This window comes from Triturus cristatus, chromosome 1_2, assembly GCF_964204655.1.
Source record: "Triturus cristatus chromosome 1_2, aTriCri1.1, whole genome shotgun sequence".
NCBI classification, from domain to species: domain Eukaryota; kingdom Metazoa; phylum Chordata; class Amphibia; order Caudata; family Salamandridae; genus Triturus; species Triturus cristatus.
The window spans coordinates 913,229,426-913,256,973 of record NC_140580.1 but is presented as its reverse complement, the minus strand read 5'-3'; the positions used below and the strand labels follow the sequence as shown (position 1 = coordinate 913,256,973).

The following is a 27,548-nucleotide window of genomic DNA, read 5'->3' as shown; positions in this document are numbered from 1 at the left end:
GGCGGAATAGGGTCCTTCCATTTTCTACATTCTTATGCTGTGACCTATTGCATTCTTCCCATATATCGGGCAGACCGCTCTGTAAGCTGGGAGCCTGCCAGGGGGATCTGGCTTGGACCCTTAGGTCACAGGTCCGAATCCAACAAAGCCGCCTCAGCCTGTCATCTGTCCGGAGTCAATACAATTAATACCCTCCGAGTGTGCCATCTACAACGAGAAATGCCAATTAAACGTTCTGGTGTGAGCTGTCAATACGTCATATAGTAAGTTAATTATTATTGGCTGGATAGGAAGCATCCCTTGCACATAATATGAGTCAGGCTACCTAAATTATAGGCCAACGGCTACCAAGCAACCAACAGCGCTGCGACGCCAAACTAATATCATTGCAGCGCTATACAGATCTCCGGTATAACATTTATGTCGATCATATTGATCATGAAACACAGGGATGGGTGTGTTTTATTACCCAGTAAACAAAATAGACAAAAACAAAAACGCAGTTATTATTCTGTCAATTTACAGCAAAGCCACCTGGTTGCTTGATTTTTCTTCTTGGATAAACTTATAAATTGGATCAACTCTGCCTTACAAGCTAAATTAAAAAAAAAGAAGATTTACTATTCCAGTGCGCCAAAGAAACTCCACCCCATGTTCAGCAAGAACTGGCAAAGCAAACCAGTGCTCTGTGTGTATGTATATATATTTTTTGCAAGCTTGTGGCACACATAAAAAAAAGTAAATTAAAAAGGTAATCCTCATCAGAAGACGGGTTTATTAATAGCGGGTATAGAAGAACTTTTTCGTTTTAATGCATATCGCAGAAAAGTATGGGTTTTAATGGTGCAAGCAGAAATTTGTATCGTCTTTGAATTAAGGTAAACGGAAGGCCTAGTTTAAACACACAAGGGTGATTAAAGTAATAACAAAAATTAGAAATGGAAATAAAACAAGGATTGGAAAAGTGTTATCCCACCAGACTTGACAGTGAAGTGCACTTATTTTTAGGCAAATGTGAACATGTGATCAGAGAAAACTCCATCACTCACAGGGCTAAAGAGCTAATAGCTGAAGTGGCCTCACCCATTGCCCCATGCTGAATGCTGCGGTGGGCAAATGCAAAATTTGAATGACAGATGAACAGAGCAATGGATGAAGAGGTCATGTATTTTTTTTTAATTTATGATTTTTTTTATTACATGAGTGAGGCTGGCGACACAGATAAATCTATACCTAGGTCAGATCTAAAAATGGCGTTAATATTTTCCAGAACTTGATATTTCCTCTAAATTAGTCCCCTTTGGAAAATGTTAGGCTTCTCCTTAGCCTAAAACATATAAATGGCATCTCACATCTCCAGGCTTACTAAATTCGTTTCCTTCCAAAGTGTCCATCTAGACAGTACTTCGAGGGCAAGTACTTCACTAGCCCAGAGTACCTGTTTGCTACCGAGAAGCGTTGTCTACTCTTTTAATTAAAAGTACTGCACTGCTGAACCTAACTGCTGGCACACTCCCTTTCAAAATAAATAAGTGCAGGTGCTCAGGGGCGTATTTACAAACCCATTGCGTCACTTGTATTGTCGCACCGACAGCGCAATGGGCTTCCCATGTAAAGTCACTCTGCATTACTTTTCATGATCTTGTACATATGTTTCCTTTTGATGCATAACTCTGCGTCAAAGGGCCGTTCCATGGGTGTTGCTGTGGGTGTTCCCCAACATCCATGGAACCCAAATTTACAACATTTTTATGAACCTGGGAATGCATCAGAATCCTACGCCTCCCCAGATGAGGTGTGAGGAGGCGCAACGGAGAGAAATGCGTTTATTTCTCCTCGTTTTTAGGTCGAGCCATGCGCTGCTCTATGGGAGCCTTATTGTAAGCACTCCAAACTTCTCTGTGTGGGTTTGACTGCTCCCACTCATTGGATTGGCCTTTGCATGTGTCTTTCAATAATGAAACCACGCAAATGGCCAAAGGCGGGTGCATGTCCCACCTCCTTTCCAATGTGTCACTCCCACGGTGTTTAGCTCTCGGGAGCGAGCAGTGACGTGCAGGGTGGCAGCTGCATTCCTGGTGGGTCAGATTACACGCAACGTGTGCGGTGCTTTCGCTTTTGCTTGTTTTTGTAGGATTCATTTAGAGTAGATAAGAATCTTCATTTAAAGAGCGCATTGATCATGGTTCACAATGAAGGGTGCATTGATTATGGTTTGGCAAGCCACAAGTTCTTCTCAGGCGTCTAGTAGTGTTAGGACCTAACTTATTCGTCATGTTTATTGAATCCTATCACGCTTGGGTAATGAGTTATTCCTGGGCAACATTTTAGCTTGGCTGGAGGGTTTTCATTGGTAAGTATGATCTTGGGTTTGGGGGGGGGGCCTGATAGTCGGTCTACTATGCAGGCCTGTGCGGTAAGGTCATAGGTTGGACAGACTAAATTGACTCATCTTTTGGGGTGTCTTATTACGTGGGCCGCCCAGAGGGGAGGGACATTTGGCTCTCACCAGACTCCAGGGGCAGTTACAACCAGTTGGTTGGAACGGTGCGGGGACAAAGGGGGGGTTACGCTTTCCATTGGCTGGTTGGCCACCCCGCACGCGGGCGTAAGTAAGCTGCGATGTCTGCATGGCCCCTTTATGGAGTAAGTCCTGAACGTTTGGGGGTTGCCTGGGGGTAAGTACTTCCGGGTCAGCTGGGCCTCCGGCACATGCGCATCCCGGTTGGGGTGACGGGACAATTCGGTGTAAGGGGGAGGGGCCAGCATTTTGACCTTGCCGTAGGCCCAGAGGAGTACGCAGAAATGTGATCAGCAATGTGTTAGACTAGGATAGGAACATTTATGTATTAGAGTTTTGTTAAAGCTAAGATTGAAGCAAATGTACCGAATCCTGTCTGGTCATTTCTGCGTTATGGTATTTATGAATATAACTTGTTTTGTATGTTAATAAATACGATCGGGGGTCAACGACCCCCTATTCCAAAAACAAGAACGCTATCTTGGTTTTTATCACAGTCAGGGGAGGAGGGGGCGGTAGGCCGTACCAGACCATATGAATCCTACTATTATAACGTAGTAACCCTGAAAATGGAACCACTCGGGACTAAGCTGTATGTGTCCGACGTTAGGTATGAAACTGGCTTCTCTCGAGACAGAACCAGTCTTCTCCGTTCAGCCACTCTGCATTTCGATTAATCTTTTAAACGTTTAACATGATTCTCGAAATCACAGACTATGGATGATTTATTGCCCCAACTATATATTGGTAGTCCTGTACTACCATCATTCCCATGTTTATATTGTTACTTTTTAGAGGTTCGTGTAGCTTTTATTCTTGCGTTACCTATTGAGGATAGTGTGTCGTTTAGTCGGCATTCTTAGTATTTGTCTTGTTATAGTGAGCCTGAGTTCTAATTTATTTTCTCTTTCCTGATAAACCTAGCAACATGGAGTCTAAGTGTTTTGGAAATATTATCGACAAAACAAATTGTTTTTAGAAATGTGAGGGTGAAGCTCGGAGAATAACGGTTTTGCACTATTGTTGTAGTGGAAAAGGTTTATAGTTGCGTCTAAGCTGCTAGGAATACCAGGCCTATGTGGCAAATAAATAATGTTAATCGGAAGTAACACGAAGGCAGTTGTTGCGACAGAGTGCATTCTCTTCGTTTTCAAACATTTGCGCGTTTGCACAGTTTTTAAATTTTGATAAATTCACGTGTGGGTTTAGTCCTCGCTACAGAAAACTGCAAATAAATGAATAAAAACAAAACTTTTTTTGTCACACTTTTCATATTTCAGAACATGTCACAGTCGCAAAAACTATCACTATAACAGAGAATATGCAAAACTAAGCGCAATATTGGTAAAAAAAAAGACAAGGATGTGAAAATGAACAGAATCTTGCGATCATTGAGAGGATATGTTTTCTCGATCGTGTGATAGTTTAACCTTTCATGTGAAAAATACCACCCACGTAGTAGTCCATAAAGTACTCAAGAAGGCCCAGTATAGCATATGTGACTCTTGTAAGACGGCTACAACACAGAGCAAGGACGGCTTTGGTGCTGGTGGTACACAATGCGATAATCTTTGACAGCCCTGCTCCACACTGCTCCTTCACAAATTCCTTCCCTATCATGCTCCACCAGTGCCCCATCTCTCCATTTCGCCTCTCACATTTTATTTGTTTTATAGCGCTACTCATACCATTGTAGTGTGTCGTATCACTTTACATCACACTCACATCATACGGAGCCAATAATTCATGTGTGTAAATTATTTGTTTTATATTGAATAATGTATTTTGTGTGCTTTTATGGCCTTTTGAGCCAAAATAAAGCTGAATTGATTTGTGTAAATACATCTATAGCATTTGTGCATTTTAAGTGTGTTTTGTCTGGAGAAGCACAAATTCAGGATTTAATACATACCATGATGTTTGACTCTACTAATGAGAATGCATTTCTACCCAAGTGAATCCTTTAGTAACATTAGGATAACAAAATACTGGGGAAGAAAACATAACTTTCAAACTACAGTAACCTGGGTGATCCACATATACTACAGTTCAGTAATTTTCATAGTACATATTCTTTGCAACAGACATATTAACTCTCTGCTCTATTTTGTCATGAGTGGAAACTGACAATAAACTAAACTCCATCTCTCCCCAGCAGTAGCATTAATCATTAGAGTTATATTGACATTTTTATTGTTGCCTGAAACTGCTGGACACACAAGGAACTCTGCAGCATGTGCTTTTTAAACCTGTTATTTCTAAACACAGGTCAGCGCCAGGTGCACATGCACCGGTTGCACCTCCCTAAAGCCAACACTCACACAAAGTGTACAACTCCACATTCAAATAATGTCCTAAGTAAATCAGACCATTTCCATATCTAGTAATAAAGGGTACAGTGTGCAGCAATTGTATAGCTCTTCAATCCCCAGTGGCACAGCACACTGGATAATGTGCTGCATGGCTAAACACTTATAAGGTCCCAAAGGCGAGACCTATTGGCTGTGCCAATGCTTGTTTCCTCTTGCTATGCCTGCTGCATTCTGCAGCACGCATAGAAAGAGGAAAATGCCTCAGCGCAGGCACCCTTGCAAAATAACACAAAGGTGTCTGCGCAGGCGCACAGCTGCTGCTTGTGCACGGGCGCAGGGGAGAAGGACAAGAATGCGCCGTATCTTGTAGATATGGCATATTCCTGACCTTTTATTTTGACCCATGGCAGCAGAGCAGGAAGGCTTGCTGCCCTGCCGTGCGTCAAAATATGTAAATGAGGCCCTCAGTACCTGCTATTTAAAGCACTCGTTCTGAGAAAACGTAAACCCTCCTTCTGACTTCAGCACTGTCACTCAAGCTCTGGTTGTTCCACCTTTAGATGGTGGCAAGGTATTGCTAGCTGCCCTGCAAGACATCGATCCATGTTACAACACATGGGGTAACTATGCAGGGAGATCAGAACTTATCGCCCCCCCCCCCCACTCACCCCCCAATCTCAGGGATTTCCACTGGCTTCTCCTGGAAGCCAGAAAACACTACACAGTGGCACGTGGCAACAGCAAAACCCTTTACATTGGCTCCCCATTTGCCTAAAAGACAAACTGCTCATCGCAGGAGAAGCGAGAGACACTAGAAACATAACAGCGCTACTCTTGAAATTAATCTAAAACTCTTGACCAATCCTTCCTTCTCCTGTCAAGACTCAGAAACCTCTTAGCAAAGGCTTTCCAGCTCAACGCAAACCTATTCTCTTTCCTTTAAGACCTCACAACTCACCTATTCATGATTTAACTTAAAAAAATAGCTATCACCTCTGATGTGCTTACATTCTTTAAAAATTACTTTTTTGTAGTTCTGGTTTGATGTAAATGGCTCTGCTGCCACTCTGGCTAGGTTTGTGCTATACAAAAATCTTGAATAAATAAAAAGGACTTTATTTCAACCAAAAACAATATAGGAGAGTTCCAGAAACATTCATATTCTCCCATGCACCATTAGTGGGGAAAACTCAAATGTTGCTCTGGAGCCTCAAACTATCTGTTCCTCTATGTCATTCAGATTATGGGACGAATGTAGGTGCATAAGCAGTAAAGTCCTGCGAAACAACCCGCACAGCTCAGTCTTGGTGGGCAAAAACGAGTATGCAATGTCCAGGATTGAGGAGAATAGGAAGAGGGAGATAAGACCCTGGTGGAGGGCTTTAAAGCCATGCTGCTGTCATGAGTGCCTAACCCACAAGACAGTGATGCCCTTCCAGATCCTGTAACCGTAACCTGGAAGACATTTCCTCATTTGCCAACGAAGCACAGCTCCTGCTTCACAAACTTAAAGTTATATTCTCATTGGCCACTGAAGCACAGTATCTGCAGCCACAACCTGGAAGTCATATCCTCACTGGCCACTGAAGTACAGCTTTTGCAGCCACAACCTGGAAGTTATATCCTCATTGGCCAACGAAGCACAGCTCTTGTACCACAAGTAACCTGGAAGTTATGTACAGAAGAGAAGATGCACCAAAGTATATCCAGAAAATATCTTTATTGTCGTTGATAGTAAAAAATGGACATCAGCCTCAGCCTACGCGTTTCGTTCCACAGCCGGAACTTCACCAGGGCTCATACGATAAATAATGGCAAATTGTGTCCACGCTCAAGAACAAAGGATGTCTCAATGGATATAGAGAGAATACGTCCAAAGAATCTGAACAGTAGGTTGCTTGCGAATAGAAGTTCAGACAAATCCGTCTTTAACCAGGTACACCCCCACAATACAGGTAGTAAAGAGAGTAGCAAGTAAAACAGCCAGTAAGACCCACGGTCGGCAGCAGTAATTCCTCGTCTGAAGATTATATCTTCATTGGATACTGAAGCACAACTTCTGCAGCCACATCCTGGAAGTCATATACTTATTGGCCACAGAAACACAGCTCCTACGGCCACAACCTGCAAGTTATATTGTGCTATCTGGATTTCATAAATTGGAATGAAATAACGATGTAGTAAGTATCCTGTAAACAAAATTAGGTATCTTCAGGGTCTAAAATTACATTTGACATACGCGTTCTCAGGTCTTGTAGTATATTGCACAGGAATTATACCATTATGCGCAATCTGCATTTAATGCATTATTTTTGATGTGTTCAATCTGCTACATAATTCTTAACCTTTTTCACTATCTGCAGATGTAAATGTTTCTAAATTAAAGCGATTAAAATACTACTTGTTTTGCATATTAAATACATTGGAGAGCCTGGCACTTTGTTAAGTTAAACCCCTTTCCCTTATCGAATGATGTATTAGAACGTTAGAGGGAAGTGTTAGTGTTTTCAGCAGGAAAGAAATCCTCAACAAATTAAAAATACCGCAATCAGGATGCAAAGAATGATTCATTCCGTGTGATGAAAATGTTTTGTTTCACAGTTGGTGTTGATTCATGAGCACATCACTTTGTTCTCAAAGCAGCAGTTATTTCAAGAGAACACTTAGAATGTAGAAGAGTCCCCAATATGTTGCATTTCTTTTATGACCCGTTGTCTTGAATTTTAAAGCGCTGTCTAGTGAGACACTGGTTCTTGTTGGAAATATGTTATTCAACATCTTCAAATATACAAACACGCAGGGAACCATGCCACAGCTCTGTGAGACTTTAGCAAATAACTCACATGCATAAACAAGCATTTGCATAGCCAATAGGTCTCTCTTTTTGGACCGTATAAGTATTTATAAGACTTTTTAGGCTACGTGGTTGGTCTATCAGGGGTATAATTTCTCAGCAAGCTCTTCTGGTGACTTCTCATAGACCCCCTTGGGTGTTCTGATGAATACGCAAGTCAAAGTGGATGTTTCGTCACACAGCCAGCAGACATCAAGTTTGCTTAAACTTAGAACCAGAAGATGTTTTTTTCCAGCACACCGAGACGACCTGGTCCAAGAGTACACAAACCTTCCATTGCTTGGGTCCCTGGAACATACAGCAATGACCTCACTGTGCATTTTGGTACTTGTAGTCTCCTGAATTAATAATGGGAATGGCACAAAAACGAAGCTCAGAACACAACTAAAATGCTGGGCTGGATACATACTCTGAAATGGATTAGGCACCTAGGCTGGGCATCCCTAAAACGTTTGGGTAAACAAGCATTGCTCAATCGGCCTGTGATGCTCATTCTGAGCCTGAGCCATGGTTTCCCCTTGCGAAAAGAGGAACTGTACCAGGGCTGGAGGAGGGCCAGCAGAGGGCTAATGGGAGGAAACGCTGCCACAAAGCAGGCCTTGGAGCAGAGAGGAAGCCTGCCAGGGAGACAGAAAGATTACAGCATGGAGACGGAAAAGTGAGAAAATGCGAGGCTAACCACGGGGAACACGCTGCCGTCAGCCCATGGGCAGCTAAGGGGTGTTGGGAAGCGTTACTGCAGGGTGAAAAAAACACCACACTGCTCCGGCGTCCACAGCACTGTGCCAGCAGACATGCTCTTCCCGCGGTTTAGAAATGCTGCTTACATTCTGCAGCAGCGGAGACGGGGAGAAACAGACTTGCCAAAAATGCGTCCACAGTCCAAACTGCCTGCTCGCATTAGTGGCTCCCACACAAAGTGTCGATGTGAAATAACAAGAGCAAGGCGCAATTTCACAACCATACTTTGGCGGCGATCATGCAATGCCTAGGTTCACCGTTCCTAGGGAGCAACAAGCATTGGCGGCGTGGCCATAAAAGTAACGGGCCGCGCGGCAGTGAAAGGGGACGCGTTCTGTGGTGTGGGAGAAGCGGAGCGAGGAAAGTGAAAGTAATCGCGGCTGTAAGGGTGCCCGCGAGATGGCGCCTGTGTTGGTAAACGGGCACCCGCACGCGTAACCGTTTGCTGGTGGCCGGAGAAAGCCTTTGGTAGCACTTCAAAAATCCAGTTACTAAATGTCTCGCCAGACCAGCGCATGCGCTGGCTCTAGCGAGACCTAAAAAGGCACTCAATTTATTACAACCAGTGGGTGTATCTGGGGTTTTGTTATATACAATGTCACTCTAATAGCTTGAGGAGTGTGTTAGGAACAAACATTGTCATTGCCAATCATTTTAGTATGATTGTTTTTGCCAAGTTTTACTAACACAACACAGGCACAGCATTGACAGTAGGAGTGCAAGCTTCCCTAACACACAGGCGTTCGCACACACACACACACACTCAAACACACACATTCTCTCTCTCACACACACAGATCTGTTTATAACGTACCGGTTTGATTAGTCGTATAGTAGGGTAAAGGGTTCGTGTGTCTCCTGTAGAGTACTGCATTTAGCCTGCAGCATTAAAGTTCATATCTAGTAATTTAGCTCAGTGAGCTATGAGAATGCAGCACACATGTAGCTTGCTAGGCCTAAGATCCAATCCTTGCCGATTTCAACTCAAACCTTTGTTTTTCTAAGGTGTGGAGAGAGGATAGGGCCAGGAAGCTGTATCCATAGTCTCAATATGCTGGTACCCAAAGTCCATGTTTGAGCCTAGCTCTGTTTAGAGCATCACTTCTAGCAGGAGCAACTGCTGCATTTGAAAGGTTAGACCCTGGTCCACCTACCAATACAACATGGATAACAGCAGTTTTCGTAAAGTAGATCAAAGCACTCCCACTGCACAGAATGGATGTTTCAGCAACCCTGCACTGTAATGGAAGCACTTCCGTTTTGGCTGTGTAAATTTATGTGAGGGAATGTAAGAAATGTGTGGTTCATCCACCACCTGCTTCCTGCCATTTACTCAGTTTGTTGAAAGATTCACGAGAAAAGGTTCCACTTAGGAGTGCTAAAGGCACCATTAGGCAAAAAGTAAACAGGCATTTTCAAAGCCAGTAGGTCACGCCTTTCGGACCTATTGACTTTGTCAATTGTTTTAGCCACACTGCCCAGTAACCCTGAGGCTTTGCAGCCTTGCTAATAAACAGTAAAAAACATACAACAAAAACATTGTGGTCTTTTGCCTCATTTTGTAGGCACGTGCACCATGCACCCCAATGCCTACAAAATTACATGAGCGTTTTTTTTTCTTTTTGTTTACTGATCGGAGTTAGATCACTAAAAACCAACAACAACAAAAAGAAACACGAGCGAAGGGGTAGAGAATGCAGGTAGGGGAAGCAATATGGAGGGTGGAATCATGGAGGTGTGGAAGCAACAGGAAGGTGCTGGGATACAATATGTAGGGTGCACGTAAGCAACATGGGGTGAGCATAGGACCCGGAGACCTCCAGTCTGGCCCAAACCCCCAAAAACCCAAACGAGGTACAAAGAAATCTACAGAGACGCTTTGTTGTTGTGAATTTGTTTATTTAAAAATTATTATATCACCCTTGTGAAAGTAGAAAAGGTCATAACAAAAATTCAATGTGAAAAATACACTTGGAATACATAACAATCTCCAAAACGTGAAAGAAGAAAGTGTCAGTAGAACTTGTGTGAAACATAATTGAAAAGGAGCATTCATCAACATCATGAAGTACCCCCACCGCACCAGGGGCCACCTCGCAAACCTGAACGCCATTGGACCACACAGGTGCAACCACCTGCATCCGTGAGGGGCGGTCCCGCACGACTGTACCCTTGTCCTCACTATCGGCACCACCCCCCAAACACCAAGCTCCACAGAGGCTGCGACGAGGTGGGCAGGAGCAGCACACCCCTTGCCCACCCCCAACGATCTGTGCGCCCTAGCCCACAAGCTGGTGTACATCCTCTGGTTGGCTCAGGACAGCAGAACCTTACTTACCCCTTAGTGATGTCCTGGTCGAGCGGACTGCATCTGGCCGACCTCCCCCTGCTAACTAGGGGTGACTCTAATATTCTAGACCCCGCCACAAGGGTGACCAGGGCCCCAAGGTCCTTTGCCCTCCCCCGTGCCGTTGCCGTGATGGCCAGGTCAAGAAAGAGGTCAAGGCCAAGGCGTCTTTATACCTCTTGACCCCTTTGGCAGTGGTGCACGGAAGCAGCGCCGAGTGATTACGTGCTTCCTGCTGCCCGTCCCTCCCTATCGCGGGACGCAGTAGCCGGAAGCAACAGAACTAGTCCTAGCCGCCCTTGGCCGGCACTCTGCCGTATTGCAAGGGGCCCGGTCCACGGAGGCCCTGTGTCCTAAGCCCCCCACTGTCCAAAACAGAGAATGTGGGTGGGGGAAGCAATTCATAGGGCGCTGGTAGGGAAGGAAACCAAGAAATATCAATATGGGGGGGTGCAAGTAAATTAAAAGAGAGAGAGAGAGCACAATGCGGGATGTATGATGGAACCAAGCAGTCTGTTGTAACGCATGCCGTTACAACGCAGCCGTTACCACTCATTACCTTTACTGTGCACATTTTTACCACGCCTATACCTTTACCATGCATTCCTTTACCATGAAAATTCAAGTATTTTTTTGAATGAATATATGGTGCCATTGTCCTTATTTCTCTAGATTTACAGTGTCATTGCTCCACTTTCCATGTGGATATATGGTGCCATTGCCAACCTTTTCATGTGGTGCACGGTGCCAGTGCCCACCTTTCCACGTAGATGGAAGCCTCACAGTTCACCCTTCCACAGTTCACACTCTTACCAGTCATCTTCCTATGACTTATTTTCTGTTTATATCACTCTTAAATGACTCACTGATTTTCTTTGGCATATTTGTGTGACCTCTTTCTATACCCACTCGTTAACTGACAACTCTTCCTGTTTTGTCGTAGGATATTGCGGCACATGAAGGGCAGAAAGGGAACATGGACCAAAAGTTCTTGAGCATCTTTAGGAAAGGAAAGAAGAAGACTGTGGTGAGGAACATGGGCCAGATGGTGCACTACTCCAAAGTGAAGTTTAAATTCCAGCACTGCCAGGTAAGCAAGGTGAAGGCATCATGCACAGGGCGGAGGCCCCTGGGACAGAGCGGGAACTGGGGCCCTATGTGAAAGGGCTTTGGGTCTCTGGGAAAGACCCTCATAGGTGGAGTCCTGGGGAGGGATAGTTTGGGGACACCAGAGAACAAGTTAAGAAAACTCCAAGAGAAAGGACAAGGTAGGGCTTACCTTGGGAAAATTCAATATGGCTGCCCGCTGTACAGGGTAGGGTGGGAGATGCCAAAGGAAAGGGCTTGGTGAATGTGTTGGTAAAGAGTTGAGCAATCTGGAAAAGGGCAGTGAATGTGTACCGTGAACAGTGGTATAATGGAATGCCCTGGGAAGGACCTGTGGAGGGCATCTAGCAGGTGGCAGGTTGTGGGCAACCAGTAGAGGGCATGATGCAGATACTAACTAAATGGCCCATATGGGGGTAAATTAGGATATGGCAGGGTGGGGGCAAGATGGGAAAGGGCAGGGCAAGTGTGCACCCAGTGAAAGAGCAGGGAAGTCCATGCTTGTTGAAGGGCTACTGGGACAGAGTAGGGTGGGGACATACAGCAATAGCAAATAGCAGATGGCAGAGGGCATTATGGGAAAAGGCATAATAAATATAACCTTCAGAAAGAACATAGTGGAGTTTCTTTAAAAACAGAAGGTGAACCCACCAAGAAAGGCTCAAACACCAATGGAATTGGCCAGATAGCATCACACGAGGTCACACTAGGAAAGGGCAGGGTTAGAGGACCCTCTGAGAGGACAAAATGGAGGGCTCCTGAAATGGCTGGTAGGTGGATTATCTGGAAAAGTGAATGGTGGGGGCACCGTGGGGAAGAACTGAGTCGGCAACTCCTAAGGCCGGATGCTTGGGATATACAGGGAAACAGCAGGGTAGGGATGAGGTCTTCTTAAATACTCATTTACATGTGTTAAAACTCGGGGGTCACTTCAGACCCCCACCACTGCTTCAGGCCTGAGTACGTGTGGCATAGACCTTTCTGTTATGAATGTTGTGTATTCGCTGCTATAAAATGGGAATCTTGTATAGAGTTTAGAAACTTTGTCTCTTAATCACACATCCCCCATTCTCCAGTTTACGCACCATGTTTTAAGCTTTATTGAAAATTCACTGGGTTTTTACTTTTTCCATTTCTGATTTTTCTTCCTGGATAACTCCTCTGCTGAATCACGGATGTGAGCTTTTTATGACAACTTTCCCCAAACAGCATAATTTTGTTATTATAGTGCAAGTACATAAGTACCACAGGGCAACCTTGGACTTTCCACCAGCTGTGGGGGTCAGTTAAAGGTTTGAGATCGTTGAAACGTTGAGATTTCGCCTCAGGAAAACATCAGCGTTCTGCGACAAACAGGACAGAGTTTGTGTATTCGTTTTTATGGTATTTGTGTGTTTTAGGCCTGTCAAATGTATTGCTACCAATATACATAGAGTGGACTTTGGATCCACCCCTTTCAGCCACTGGCTTTCTTTGACGAACCTCTATCAGGCATTGGCTTGAGGTTTTGTCAATCACGTCTTGGTCCAGCCCAGTGGCATATTCATCTCGACATTAACGCTATTGGAGGTTTGAGGGTATCTATCCTTCCTCCCCCTGCCTAGTGTTTGAGTTAAACTGTGTGATGGACTGTTTAACAAATATTGCCCTCTCGGTCCTCTCCTCCAGGCTCTATTCTGCCCTGTGTCTCCTTCTAATGTGCTACTGCTTCATGCAGTAGCACATTAATCCCAGACCAACTGGCTTTGCTAATGCTTGTTTTTTATTTATCGAATGCAAAGGCAGCACAGAGTTATAACAGATTCAAATGAAAATCCATATGACAAAGTGAACTCTGATGGGTTGTGTTAATTAAAGTTTCATTTAATATAGGCACTTTTTGCATGTCTGGGCATCTTTCTCAAATTCTGGGAGGCTTCCAAAAGTTTACTGCCTGCCTCTTAATTTGATTTATTGATTTGTTTTGTCTGTTGGTGGTGTCTTGACTGTGACTCAAAGTGCTCTATATGATTCGATTCCTGTTGCCCTTTTTCTAAAAAAATATATATATTTAATAGAGGATGGAACTGGTGACTCTTAACCCAAGATGTATTTTTTCTTCTTCCATATCCAAATGTCTTGATTATATTTAATATATCACTAAAAATGTAGAAAAGCACATCAATGAACGTAAACAGTTCATGTTGTAACAAGTTTATTGTGGCGCAATAAGCTGATTGTTATGTCTGTCCCCCCTGAGTCAACTTCATCTGGAAATGTATTTTTTATTTGTAATTTTTAATAGGACCCACATGCACTTAAAGTTTCCATAAAAAGATGAATTGCCTACTCCACCCTAAAAAATACAAAACCACAAAAGTTGGCTCAGTGACCTAGAAGACCTCTTGAAAGGCATGTTCAGGGCTGCCTTTTGGGTTTTTTGGGAACAGGCCTAACCGGCTGCGGCGGCAGCATTTGCTGACACATGCTGAAATGTTTTGTAATTTGCAACCATTGCAGGAAGTGAATGACTGCTACCTGGAACTCTTCCAGGCACACCTGTATTTCCAGTCTCGCAGCCCGAAAGGCCTCACGTACCAGGTAAGCCCTCGCATTTCCAGGAGCGCGGCGCAAATATGCAGCTATGTTTTCATGAGGACGAACAAGCTTGCCTGGGCGACTCAGTCCATAGTGCCAGTGTAATATTCACTCTTAGTGGCCATTCATGCAGCCCAGGCCACAAACAAATGTGTCTCTTGGTGTTTAATGTCAGAATGGTGACCACAAAATATTGTGCTACAAAAATATCGTAAGAAGGTATTGACAACAAAAATAGTGTGAAGTTTTGCATATATAGATCATTAATTATACATTTACTATTTTAACTCCACAGTAATATATTGTCAAGGGACATACATGTAGACTCGACAGTATCCTTGCACATGTTTTAGGAGTCGATATTCTGGTGGTCTAATGATAATCCGATAGGAGTTATTGGTAATCCACTCAATTGTACACAATGCATCAGACTTGATGAGATGGAAGGCTGAGTCCCAAGGGTCGGACATCGGGCCCTCGGGTTAGGACAGGTCTTGGTAGAGACAAGTCAAGACTCTGGCCTGCCTTGCAGCGCGCTGCAGTGCTGCACTCGGCCCTTGGTGACAGCAGACAGCACAGCCGCGGTTCCGTCTACTCCTAGCAATAAAATAAGCAGCGTAAAAAGGGTGAAATGGTAATAACCGTCCAGCAGCAGACTGGAAATCTGAGGAAGGGAGGCAGCTCAAAAGAGTCCCCTGGTTTGGAAATAAACCCGCGTCCTCAGCGCGCGGCTGCAGTCACCAGACCGGTCCAGCCAGCGTTCCCAGCCAACATTCCGGTCCTGCCACAATCCTCCAAGGTAAGGGACCTGTAGAGTTCAACACCCTAGGCCTTCCTTACCCTGCCACACTACAAGACCCTACAAATATCCAGAAACACTGACGACGCTAGTCCAGGCTGGCAGAGAGAAACAGGGCCTTGGACACACCACAAAAACAACACCTGGGCAAGGGCTCGCTCTGAAAACATACGTATGGAGAAAGACTCGAACTAAAAAACAACGGGAAGTATAAGCCCCTTAGCACAGAGAAGGGAAAATAAACGCAAAGCCCACAGAATATTCAAAATGTTAGCAAGAACTACCAGAGGAGGCGCGAGGAAACACGCCTCCGCAACATTCAGTCAAAAACACACTCGCTGCAGACCAGATTGCCACTTGTGTCTGGCCCACACATATACATTGTATTGTATTTCGACATTTCTATAGCGCTTAGTATCCCCATGTGTGGCGCTGAAGCGCTTGCCTGCATGGGTAGCGCGCTACACTGTGTATATGTAACATAGCAGGGTGCAGGCAGGAGGTAATTGCACATTTCCACAGCTAATATGAACATTTCGTTTTTCTAGGATGTTTTAAAAGCAGCTCTGTGATGGAACACTCTCCCATGTACATAGCCACGGTCACACATTGTTTTTATTAGCAGACTTTAATGTGCTTCCTGGTGGCCAGTCAGAAGCGCGATTAGAGAGTCTTCACCCGGGAAAGAATTACAAAAAAACACGAAACATAGGGACCCAAAACGCGTGCATTACTGAGCTGGTTAGATATCTCGGGGGTCTGGGCCTGTTACAGCGATCTCCTTGCAACCGACAGTGTTGAATAGCTTGAAGGCCAGCTCAGTATTTTATCTTTCATGGGTCGGTACGATGAATGCTATTGAAATGTGTTACTAAGAACTGCTTAGAAGTGGCAAGAGACCGTTCAGTCGGGTGTCAATGGTCACTGATTTTATTAACCAGTGTATGTGAGAAGAGTCGACCACATCAAGGGGTCTCAAGTGCAGCGGACGTCGTGATGTTCGTAGCAGCTGTTTGCGGAGTCATCACACGAGCAGCAGGGGGGGGGGGGGGGGGGGGGTCTCTCAGATCCTACCGCCCCCTTTCTCCGGGTTCATCATGCCTTGACATGCCGATGATGTGCGAGTTTACTCGGTGGATGTGATTTCACTTTCGATGCAGATGTCTCAGGCGCCTGCAGTCTCGCCTTCCCTTTTCACCACGTGCACTCCCTTAGATACTGCAGGGGGCTTCCCCGGCCAAACCCTTCTCCTTTGATTAATTAATACTATCACGGCCTCGTCAGTTCTTGCCCCCTGCTGACCTCTTCTCATTTAAATTAAATTATCTTTATTGTGACTGTAACTGGCCTGGCACCCAGACTCCAATCTCCACCCAACTCATTTCCCAAAATCCAATCCACTCTTAAAGACAATAAATACCTTTAATGTGTAGACAAGGAGCTTGGAATACACAAAAAGAGAACCGTGAAGACGTCATCACGCTAGGGCCGGGTGTGATGAGAAAAAACATGCATCTTACAACCCGAACCCCTGTCCTCCCGGAAAATGGACAAAGATGACATTAAAATTAAGGCTTCCTGGTTTCCAATTAAAACAGGTAAAGAAACAGAAGTAGGGACGAAAAATACGTTATTGTCACTTTGGGAATTTAGTTGAAAGAAATCCGCAAAATACCGAGAGATGTATGCCCGGCCTATTTATGTCATTTCAACAAGCCAAAGAGAATGAGTTGCCACCGAGCGAAAAGTTAAAAAAAAAAAAGGCAAAATATTTCATCCAAATCTATTCCCTAAAAAGTCAGTGGTTTTTAGAAACCTCTTTGAAGGATTCGTACAGTAACGCAGTTCCTTGAGGTCTTCTGAGAGTAATGTGATCGTCAAGAAAAACTTATTTTGGACAATATTCAGATTCCAAAACGCAGACAACTCAAAATCACAATCACACATCAATATCTCTGTGCAAAAAAATCTCCCTGCGCCCAGTCCCAGCACAAAGGCCCCGACAAACACCCGTGAGCCGGCGTTCACATGATACATTAAACCCCTCCTGTCATATGTGCGAAGCACGTTTTGCTGGATTTCGAAACTAAATACAGCTCTACATTTTTAATGAAGGTTATTTATGGATGGTCGGTATTATGATGGTGTATCATATGTGACAGAGCCTATGGTCTTACAAATTATATTTTTGCAGTCTGTGTTTTCAGAGAGTATTGGGCTGCTGAGCTCAGGATTATTTTTCATGTGCTGCAGCAAAATCACAAAAACAAATCGGGAAGGCACAGCATACCGGTTAGAGGGTATCTATCTATCTATCTATCTATCTATCTATCTATCTATCTATCTATCTATCTATCTATCTATCTATCTATCTATCTATCTATCTATCTATCTATCTATCTATCTATCTATCTATCTATCTATCTATCTATCTATCTATCTATCTATCTATCTATCTATCTATCTTGTAGTTTTATATAGTGCAAACTCGACCCGAAGATATTGGAGCGCTTTACATGAGCATCAGTTACATCACACAAGGACACATTCATTTATTTTTTTGTGGGCACGGATACATTAAGTGATTTGCGCAGATCTACAGGATGGTGAGCCGATGCCAAGACTTGAACCTGGTTCGTGCCACGTAAAATATTACCAATTGACAAACGAGCAGTATATGTCATGCCCGCCACAATCTCTGAGCCAGTAAATATCTGACCAGTTCCTGTGCCAGGCTCTAAAATACTTTTGTAGTTGTTCCCAACACAGACCAAGGTGCTACCATCATCAAGAAGGGGGCAGGCAGCACGTATATGGGCGCTGATAAAACCGTGCAGTGGTGTTTCCTGCTCAGTGTGTGCAGTGCTTAGCAAAGTTCCAGGGCTAGGAGGGAAATGTGAGATGAGGGGATTAAATAGAGGTGCTCAGTATTCCAGGGTGCGGGCGGTACTATCAGGGGGTGCTTAAATATTCCTGGGTGCTGCCATCAGATCAGGCTGGGTGCCGCCACTCATTTCAGGGTTTCCTAGTTCACCCGTGCTCTCCCATTACATTTAGGGTGCGCATGGATTGCATCTGTCCTCATGACTCCATAATGAACCCCAATCTGTAGCTACCCTCTATGCCACATTATGCATATCCATTGGTTCCTTCTGGGCTCCCCTTTGGCAGATGATTCTCATATCACCGCTCCCTCACGGTGTACACACTTGGGAGATGGGGAATGTAATGTGGGTGTCCAACCTTGGTCTAAAAGAGGCAGAAGCCACGCTACATTGTCACAACAACCATCATGGAAGCGCTTCCAGTTTTAATTAATTTAAGGAAAATTGGTATCATGTGGGCATACTATCTGGCATGGCTCCTGCCTTCATGGCTTGTACTGGGCACCCCTGATCCAAAATGCAAGGGTATCCAGGATCACACGGGCAGGTTAATATTAGCGGCGTGTCAATTCTATGAAGGGAGCTCAACACTAATAAAGCACGTGTGTTAGTGAAGCAAGATGACTTGCTCCATAACTCAGGGGGGGCTCCTTACCGCTACAATAACCAATCTTGAAATCAGTTCTGGCAGAGTAAATAATGACTGTAAACAATTTTGGAATAGGTACTGGCACACTAATGACAATAACCAATTTGGTAATCAGTAATGACACAGTAACTAATGCCAATAACCAATCTGGGGACCAGCACTGTCACAATAACTAATGACAATATCCAATCTGCTGATAAGCACTGTCATGGTAACTAATGCCAATAACCAATCTGGGGACCAGCACTGTCACAATAACTAATGACAATATCCAATCTGCTGATAAGCACTGTCACGGTAACTAATGACAATAACCAATCTGGAAATCAGCACTGTCATGGTAACTAATGACAATATCCAATCTGGGGATCAGCACTGTCATGGTAACTAATGACAATATTCAATCTGGGGATCAGCACTGTCACAATAACTAATGACAATAACCAATCTGGAAATCAGTACTGTCATGGTAAATAATGACAATAACCAATCTGTGGATCAGCACTGTCACAATAACTAATGATAATATCCAATCTGGAAATCAGTACTGTCATGGTAACCAATGACAATAACCAATCTGCGGATCAGCACTGTCATGGTAACTAATGACAATATCCAATCTGGGGATCAGCACTGTCATGGTAACTAATGACAATATCCAATCTGGGGATCAGCACTGTCATGGTAACTAATGACAATAACCAATCTGGGGATCAGCACTGTCATGGTAACTAATGACAATAACCCATCTGGGAATCAGTACTGGGACATTGCTAGCGCCATACCAAATGTGGGGTCATTACTAGCGCTGTACCTAATGTGGGGAGGATCACTGCTGTCACAATAACTTTTAGAGGATTCGAAACAGCAGTCCGCCAGGCCCACGCAGGAATATGGTCTGGTACGGCCTAACGCCCCCTCCTCCCCTGACTGTGACAAAAACCAAGATAACGTTCTTGTTTTTGGAATAGGGGGTCGTTGACCCCCGATCGTATTTATTAACATACAAAAACAAGTTATATTCATAAAATACCATAACACAGAAATGACAAGACAGGATTCGGTACATTTGCTTAGATCCTAGCTTTAACAAAACTCTAATACATAAATGTTCCTATCCTAGTCTAACACATTGCTGTTCACATTTCTGCGTATTCCTCTGAGCCTACGGCAAGGTCAAAACGCTGGCCCCTCCCCCTTACACCCAAACTGTCCCGCGCACCCCAACCGGGATGCGCATGCGCCGGAGGCCCAGCTGACCCGGAAGTACTTACCCCCAGGCAACCCCCAAACGTTCAGGACTTACTCCATAAAGGGGCCATGCAGACAGCGCAGCTTACTTACGCCCGCGTGCGGGGTGGCCAACCAGCCAATGGAAAGCGTAACCCCCCCCTTTGTCCCCGCACCGTTCCAACCAACCGGTTGTAACTGCCCCTGGAGTCTGGTGAGAACCAAATTTCCCTCCCCTCTGGGCGGCCCACGTAATGAGACGCCCCAAAAGATGAGTCAATTTAGTCTGTCCAACCTATGACCTTACCGCTCGCCTATGGAATATCGCCTAAAAACACGACAGAAAAGGCATCAACAACATAACTACAAATTGGTAACCTGTGGAAAAATTTACAGAAAAAACATACATTTTTACAACAAACTCTTATTTCAGGGATGGTGGATGGGGTAAAGAAGCGGTTAAAGATCCTCCCGAGGGAGGTGAGGCACATGCACCTGATGTGCTACCAGGGGGAGAAAAGAGATCGACTCCTGGGCTCCCCCCGGCTTTAAGGACCCGAGGGTCGGCCACGCCCCCAGAAGTGATCAGATCACTTCCGGGGCGCGGGGGAGCCTCACATGACCCGGAAGTGATTCAATCACTTCCGGGGCATGTCCACCAGCGCCGGTGAGAGACTAGGATTGGGGGGGGCACAGTTCCGGTGGGGGCACGGCCGACCACCATAATGGCGGCGGGGCCGATGCTGGCCCCGCCTTCCTCTTACAGTCATCACTGTGCAGACTCAAGTCAACATAGTTGATTAGTTTAAATATGTATGGAAAACCCTAGCTGTGACTTCCGTATTTAGAGAACAAAAATAAACATGGAAAAATACCAACGCTGTGAGTAAAACATGCATATGGAAAATAGAGACCACAACATCTTTAAGATAAATACCATATATTTATATTTAAGACTTATATTTGTAGGAAAAGTGGGGATTTGATGTGGGGTCCCTCCTGCCTTACAGGAGACTTGGAAAATATCTGAAGATATGTAGTTTGGTGTCGGGTTTGGTGGCTCAGTAGACTACTACATTCACTGTAGGAGCCTTGGTTCTGCTCAAATTCTAGAGGGCCCACTCAGCCTTTCATCCACCTGAGTTTGATGAAATGAGCATCATTGTGTTGGGTAATAATAACAATCGGTCATTCTGCATCAAGTTACCCTTTGCTTTATAAATGCACATGTTGTGTTATATGTGTCCACAACATTGATGTCTGGGAGGTCAAAGGGTATTTTTTTAGTAGCAAGAGTGAGTGGTGGAATGACCTCAACAGCAAGGAGGAGTGTTATACAGACAAGGCCAGTACCTTTGAAATGCCAGTACTTCTCTTGAAGAGACATCTGCCTCTCAATCCCCCGTACCACTTTGGACTAGTGTGTCTCAAGGAACAGGGGTTTGTAGAGGGGCGCCTGGACAGCGGCTAAATGTGGGTGCTCTTTGTTTCATGCACAGGGACTGCTGCCTTTGAAGGAGCTCAGCATATACAAGATGGAGTCATCGACAGCGTCACAGGAGGAGCACGCCTTCCGGATAGCTGGTGAGAGAAGCACTGGGCGAGGCAGGAACTCACCAGCCACCCTCCTGCAGGCCGGGGGGCCTGCTTGTGAGGCTGTAGTGGGGCTGGGTGAGGTCAAAGACATGGCACAGATGCAAGTCTAGATGAGGGAGGCCATCATTTACCAATCAGGGTGTCATGAGCTTTGTGTGCATTTGTGTGTGTGTGTGTTTGCTCTGGGGCTGCCTGTGATTCCTTTGTCTATAGTGTGTGTGTGTTACCTGCACAAACAGAAGTGGTGTCCTATATAAATACATAGACGTGTGTACTGCTTGCCTTTGTGTTTCTATGTATTAAAAGTGTAAATAGCGTGTGTGTAAATGTTTTCGTTCATCTTGTGTTTACATATTGTGTTGTCCTATGCACGTTCTAGTGTGCAATGTGTTATTGTTTTCTACCCACTTGTTGGCAGACTGCTTGTACTTTTGTCTTCCTGATCATTGTATGTGCCCTATATATGTCATAGTACGTGCCTATGCATACTTTGTGTATAAAATGTAAATGTTAGCATTGTGTAATTATACTCTGTGTATAGTATTAGATCATTTCTATCTGCCTTTCATACTCCTTGGTGGGGGTCACAATGCGCTTTAGTGCTGATAGTGAATTAAGTTGCTACCCCAAAAGCCGCGTCAGCTTTGGAGGTGTTGGCTAGGTGCCAACTATGAGTGAGTGTTTTGATGCTGTAAGATGTGCTCCAGACTGAGTGAGGCGGCATGTCGCAGCGTCTTTATGCATGAATCAATAATAAAGAATCGATTTGCATGATGCATATACAAACCTAGTAACTTATAGTTCGTGGGCTCTTATGTGTCATGATTTTATGACTATCAGGTTAGTATTGCTTTTCTGAATTCTTGGTGGTTTTCAGTGACCCTTATTCTGTTTGCGAGATTGTGTCATGATTTTAGGACCATCGGGTTAGTTTTGCGTTTCTGAATTCTTGGTGGTTGTACGTGACCGTTATTCTCTTTGCGAGATTGTACCAGAGTTTGCACGTTTAATCAGAGAAGGAGCTATAACTGATGTTTAAGAGGGAGTGATTAGGGGTGGAGCCATTTTAGATCTGGGGTTTCCTCTTTGGCTGTCCAGTTTGAGATTTGACGGCAAGAAGACGGGTCCTGTAGAAGTGGATCCCTCGGTGTGCAGGACAGAGTGCTTTGCATGTGATTCTTCTTGCTACTGGTAAGCAGTCTTGGGCTTTGGGGGCAGGGCTAATGTGGTCGCGCCTGCCTAAATCTAAGACTTGTCTAGCTGCCACAAGTTGGATTTGTTGTAGCTTGTCTGTTGGGATTTTAATAGACCAATGTAAAGGCCATTTAGGTAGTCAAGACTTAATGACACAAGGGTCATATATGCTTGGATCCTGGACGATAGGCCCAGCGTAAGGGAAAATACCTCTTAACATTCTCATTGTGAAGGAATCATCTCTGATCACTTTGTTAACTTGGGTTTAGAGTGAGATCTTGTAGTCAATGATCATGTCGAAGTATATTTACCTTCTTTGTTGTGGTTGATGTGTTAACTCCAGAGGTCATGTGGATAGTGTTGTAATGTGGATTTAGGGTCATAGTCCGGTGTTGTAGGTGAGAATTTCCCTTTTTGCCGAATTAAGTTTAAAGCGATTCTTTAGCATCCCCTGGTTTGTTGGAAAGAGGCCATTGCCTAGCCAGGAGATCTTAAGGCATGATATTGATTTGTGTTTTAAGATAATCTAAAGAGCAAAAGCATAGATATAGCTAAGAGTGTGAGGGCGTTGATAAGGTGAAGTGGTGAAAGTTTGATATTAAAGAGAAAAGAATCAATTGTTGCTCCTTGTGGATCATCTGTACCATAGATGTACATGTTGTTGAACTGACGGGTGTAAATGTGGCAATGTGGGTCCTGTCGGTAAGGTATTATAATCACTTTTTTCCGTAGAGACTTTTCTGTAACAGTTTTTGACATTTGATAGTGCTGTAAATAGCAGATGTTTCGAGTACCCAATTTGCCCTTGCTGGCACACTTGGGTGGTTCTGCACTGCTGTTTGCCCCCTGTACGTCAGTGATGCCTCATTGTTCACGGATGGTCGTCTAATGCAGACTAGGGGTGTCAGGGTGTGCACTGATGCTAATCCTATGCCCCAATACTGAACCCCTGCACCGCGGAAGTGGCTCTCTATGTGCTGTTGCTCATCCTTAGACCCCAGGCATGACTGTTTGTACTATGTTGCCCTGTCAACCCATGCACCGTAGAGTTCGCCATGGTATTCTCTTGCTCAACCTGTGGAGCTCACGGGTGCTCGCTGCTGGTGCGCTGTTGATCAGCCCTTGCCCCGTAGAGATGGCTGCTTGTGCGCTGTTACTCAGGTTTCTGCTCCTGTCTCTTTCTAGGGCCATCTCTGAACCCCCTGATCGTGTACTGTGCCAGCCAGCAGGAACTTCACAGGTGGCTGTACCACCTGGAGAAGCAGATCCAGCTCAACGGAGGGGTGGCAGACCCCCCCTTTGACAGAGAGGTAAGAAGTTCCCCTGGGGGACCATCTAACTCACCTGACTCCACACTAATGTAGGCCATTAAACAGCTAATGCTAATTTTCCAGATTCCATGTGTCATTGCGCCTTGATAGAATCCGGGTGCCTAGCCCTTTACCATTGCTCAGTAGCTCAGCTTATTGGGGAAAAGGAGTTACGGACGAGCTCAAAAGTAGGCCGGTCCATGCTGTACTTCAAGGTGGCCCCGTGTCAAGTTTAGCGAGCGCTGTGCATTTTAGGCCACAGTAGTAGTTTGTGTGTTGGTACTTGGATTTTACTTTTTGGATCAGAGGTATATGCCGCAAAAAAAAAAAAAACCAGCACGAAAGACATTGTCAGCTAAAAAAACATTGCTACACCTGGAGGGGTTTCACAAGACGTGAGTCCAGATGACAGGTGTGCCTGGGACACACACATACTCGGTGGATGAAGGTTGTTGACACCTGAGACCTTGGTTAAGGGCTGTTCCACTAGGAAAGGCCACCAAATATTGGGAAGGAGTTCTAAGCCGATAAATTCGTTTTCCTAATGGAAGCAGATGCCAGTAGGCTGACGGGTCTGCCTGGCAACTGTGGTAGTTCCCACTGGTCTCCGGAGGCTGGTTGTGTTGGGGAAGAGTCATTCACATGTAAGTGATCTCTACACAACCGACCCTGTTTCACTTGAAAGTATTGACAAAACTTTGTGAACTCTGGGGAGGCAGTGGCAGATCTTAACAACGTGTTTGCGCTTCTAATGGGCACCGGTACTTCTAGAAAAAAAACTGGCGCCCAAACAAGCTCTCCTCACCCGCCCTCAGCGTGTGCCGCCGTGACCCCGCCAGTCGAGCTGTCCAGCGCCGTGCCAGCCTAGAGAGACGCATGGGGGTGGTTGTCTCACCTGCTTTGTCATGGAAACAGGGCTATGATTGGCAGGAAGCGAGCAGCCGCTGCCCGCAGGCCCTGCCACCCCCTGCTCTTCCCGCTGCGGGCCGCCGCCAGGGCTGCACCTGCTGCCGAGTGAAATTTAAGAGGGAGCCCTCGGGGACACGAGCGGGCCGGAGCCAGGCTGTCAAAGGGCAGCTTTCAGGGTCACAGACAGCCTGCTCGGTGTGCCCTGTCTCGCTCCCTGCGCCAGGCTCTGTCCGAGCCTCGTGGACCTCTGGGATCGGAGACCACCCACCCCATAGTCTGACACCTAAACAACTCCCTCACACCACGTCCCTGGCCTTAGGGGGGAAAGAAAAGGTGGTTGCCAGGCTGTCAAAGAGCAGCTTACGCTGCATTTATAGCTTACTTTACCTATACATACCACCGTAACCTACTCCCTCTGCCTGACCCGATTCAAAGTTAGGGAAATGCCGAGCTTTCCCACCCACGCTAAACACAGCCCACACTGCCACAGACAGCCTGTTCTACCCAGCACGCTTGCCTTATCCACCCATGCTGTGCCACCCACCTAACTACACCTGATGAACATGTGTCTCTGAGAAAGCCATTCATCAAGCCCCCTGCCACACGACCTCACCCCACTTCACCACACAGCACTCACTGCCATAGGTAAGGTCTTCTACCTAAACAGCATGCCCATACGCTGCTCTAGGTCGGTCCCCATACGTAAACGTGGGTAGCTTGTGGGTTCTGAGAAAGCCTTATGTCCTTCACCATACTGGGCTTGTGTGCTTTACTCCCTGCCCCTTTTCACTCTGATCTTCCATCAAAAGAGAGGACAGACTGAAATAGACCACATTTCCTACATAGATAGCCTGCTGTCCCACGCTCTAGGCCAACTTTGACTGTCTGCCCAGGCCCCAGTCTAGTAAGCCTGGCGGCTCTGCCCACCTGCCCCAGCTCCATGGATGCTTCTCATACTGTAGCATAGGTCGAATGACCTGCCCTACCATCAGCAGGCGCCACCAAACTTCTCTCGCTCCTTCTCAGGCACTTTCCACAAACTCGAATTTTGTCTTCTGCTACCAAGTGAAATTCAAATAAAAGGAACCCTTCGTAGAGAGGGCAGTGGCTGGAAGCAGAACACCTACAGTACCTTAACCACTGTCTCCTATCCAATCAGCTTTCCTTCCCCTGGGCATCATGCCCTCCTCTAACCACCCTCGTCCACCCTTAACAGGCTGTCCTACTCCAAAAACTCTGCCTTGCCAAACACAATGTGCCTTACCGTAGTCACTCTACACGAGATACCATGCCTGTAGGAACCTGCCCTATACTTGGCATATTCCACTGACCCACACACCCTATCCTACCCGCTCTTAGAAACCATGACTACCCTAAGCACTGTGCCCTACTCTACACAGCCCCATGCCAAGGAGTGTCCTGCCTTCGCACTAGAAACCCTTACCTACCTGAAAGGTTCTTTGCTACACAGGATACCTTGCCTGACCCTAAATTACCTCCCCTACCATTCAGCATTCCCTACACCTAACACCACGTCCCACCCTAAACCTTTTGCCCCATGCTATCGGAGTGTGTCTCCCCTACCCAAGGAACCTCATCCGACTGGGTCTCTCGCAGTACCCCGTATAGCCTTTCCTACTGTAGACACTTTGCTATGGGATAGCCTTCCCTACACTAAACATCCTGCCCTACCAAACAAAACTTTTCCTAGCAATGAGAGCCTTCCTTACCCCAAACAACCTCTTCTATCCTAACCTGAACAGCATGTCCTACCCTAGACACTTCAACCGAGCCTAGGAGAGCCTGCACTAGACAGAGTACCTTACTATAGACAGCCTTGAATACCCCTAATAAATACCCTAGACATCAAACTCTACTATAGACGTCCCAGCGTACCCTCAAAGCCCTATGTACCGTACTATGGACAGCGTATCCTACTCCTGAAACCCTCCAGTATTGTAGCTAACCTGCCTTTGCCTAGATATCTTGTACCACCAGAGATAAAGTACCTTATCCAACCCTGATCAAACTGCTCTACTTTTGGTAGAGATTACTACACTGTTTGTTCGAGTCTTAATCTACAATGCACACGCAAACAGTGTCACCTCAAAATGAAGGTTCTCTAAGCACTTGGGAGAGTTTGGGGAATCCGATATGCTGGCATTGAGAGGTGCTGGGTTCAAGACAAAGTGAATAACTGCTGGGAGTTCAGTGATTGGGTGTCGGGCATAGTGAGTGGATACTGGGGTCCACAGCCGTAGGGTGCTGCAGACCCTCAGCGAGTGGGTGTCGGAAGCAGGGGTGTGAAGTCCAATAGTGACAGACAGCTGTGCTTGAGCTTTACAATGATTGGTGCTGGAAGCATATACTGACTGGGTGCTGAGGACAGGGACAGAGCGAGTGCCGCAGGAAACCACTAGTGATTGGGTGCTGTGGGCGGGGAGCAGAGTGATTGGTGCTGGCATCCCATAGTGATTGGGTGCTGTGGGTGGGGGCATAGTGATTGGTGCTGGCATC

The 27,548-nt window shown here is 45.6% G+C and overlaps 1 protein-coding gene across 1 annotated transcript in view; it reads left to right on the top strand.

Moving 5' to 3' along the window:
- PLEKHN1 (pleckstrin homology domain containing N1) overlaps positions 1-27,548 on the top strand; it is an 85,001-nt gene that overhangs the window by 14,434 nt on the left and 43,019 nt on the right. Inside the window, exons 3-6 of the mRNA XM_085609670.1 lie at positions 11,719-11,865; positions 14,382-14,462; positions 21,522-21,606; positions 23,998-24,122. Coding sequence (XP_085465796.1) covers positions 11,719-11,865; positions 14,382-14,462; positions 21,522-21,606; positions 23,998-24,122 — 438 coding nt within the window. The remainder of the gene's footprint in view (positions 1-11,718; positions 11,866-14,381; positions 14,463-21,521; positions 21,607-23,997; positions 24,123-27,548) is intronic.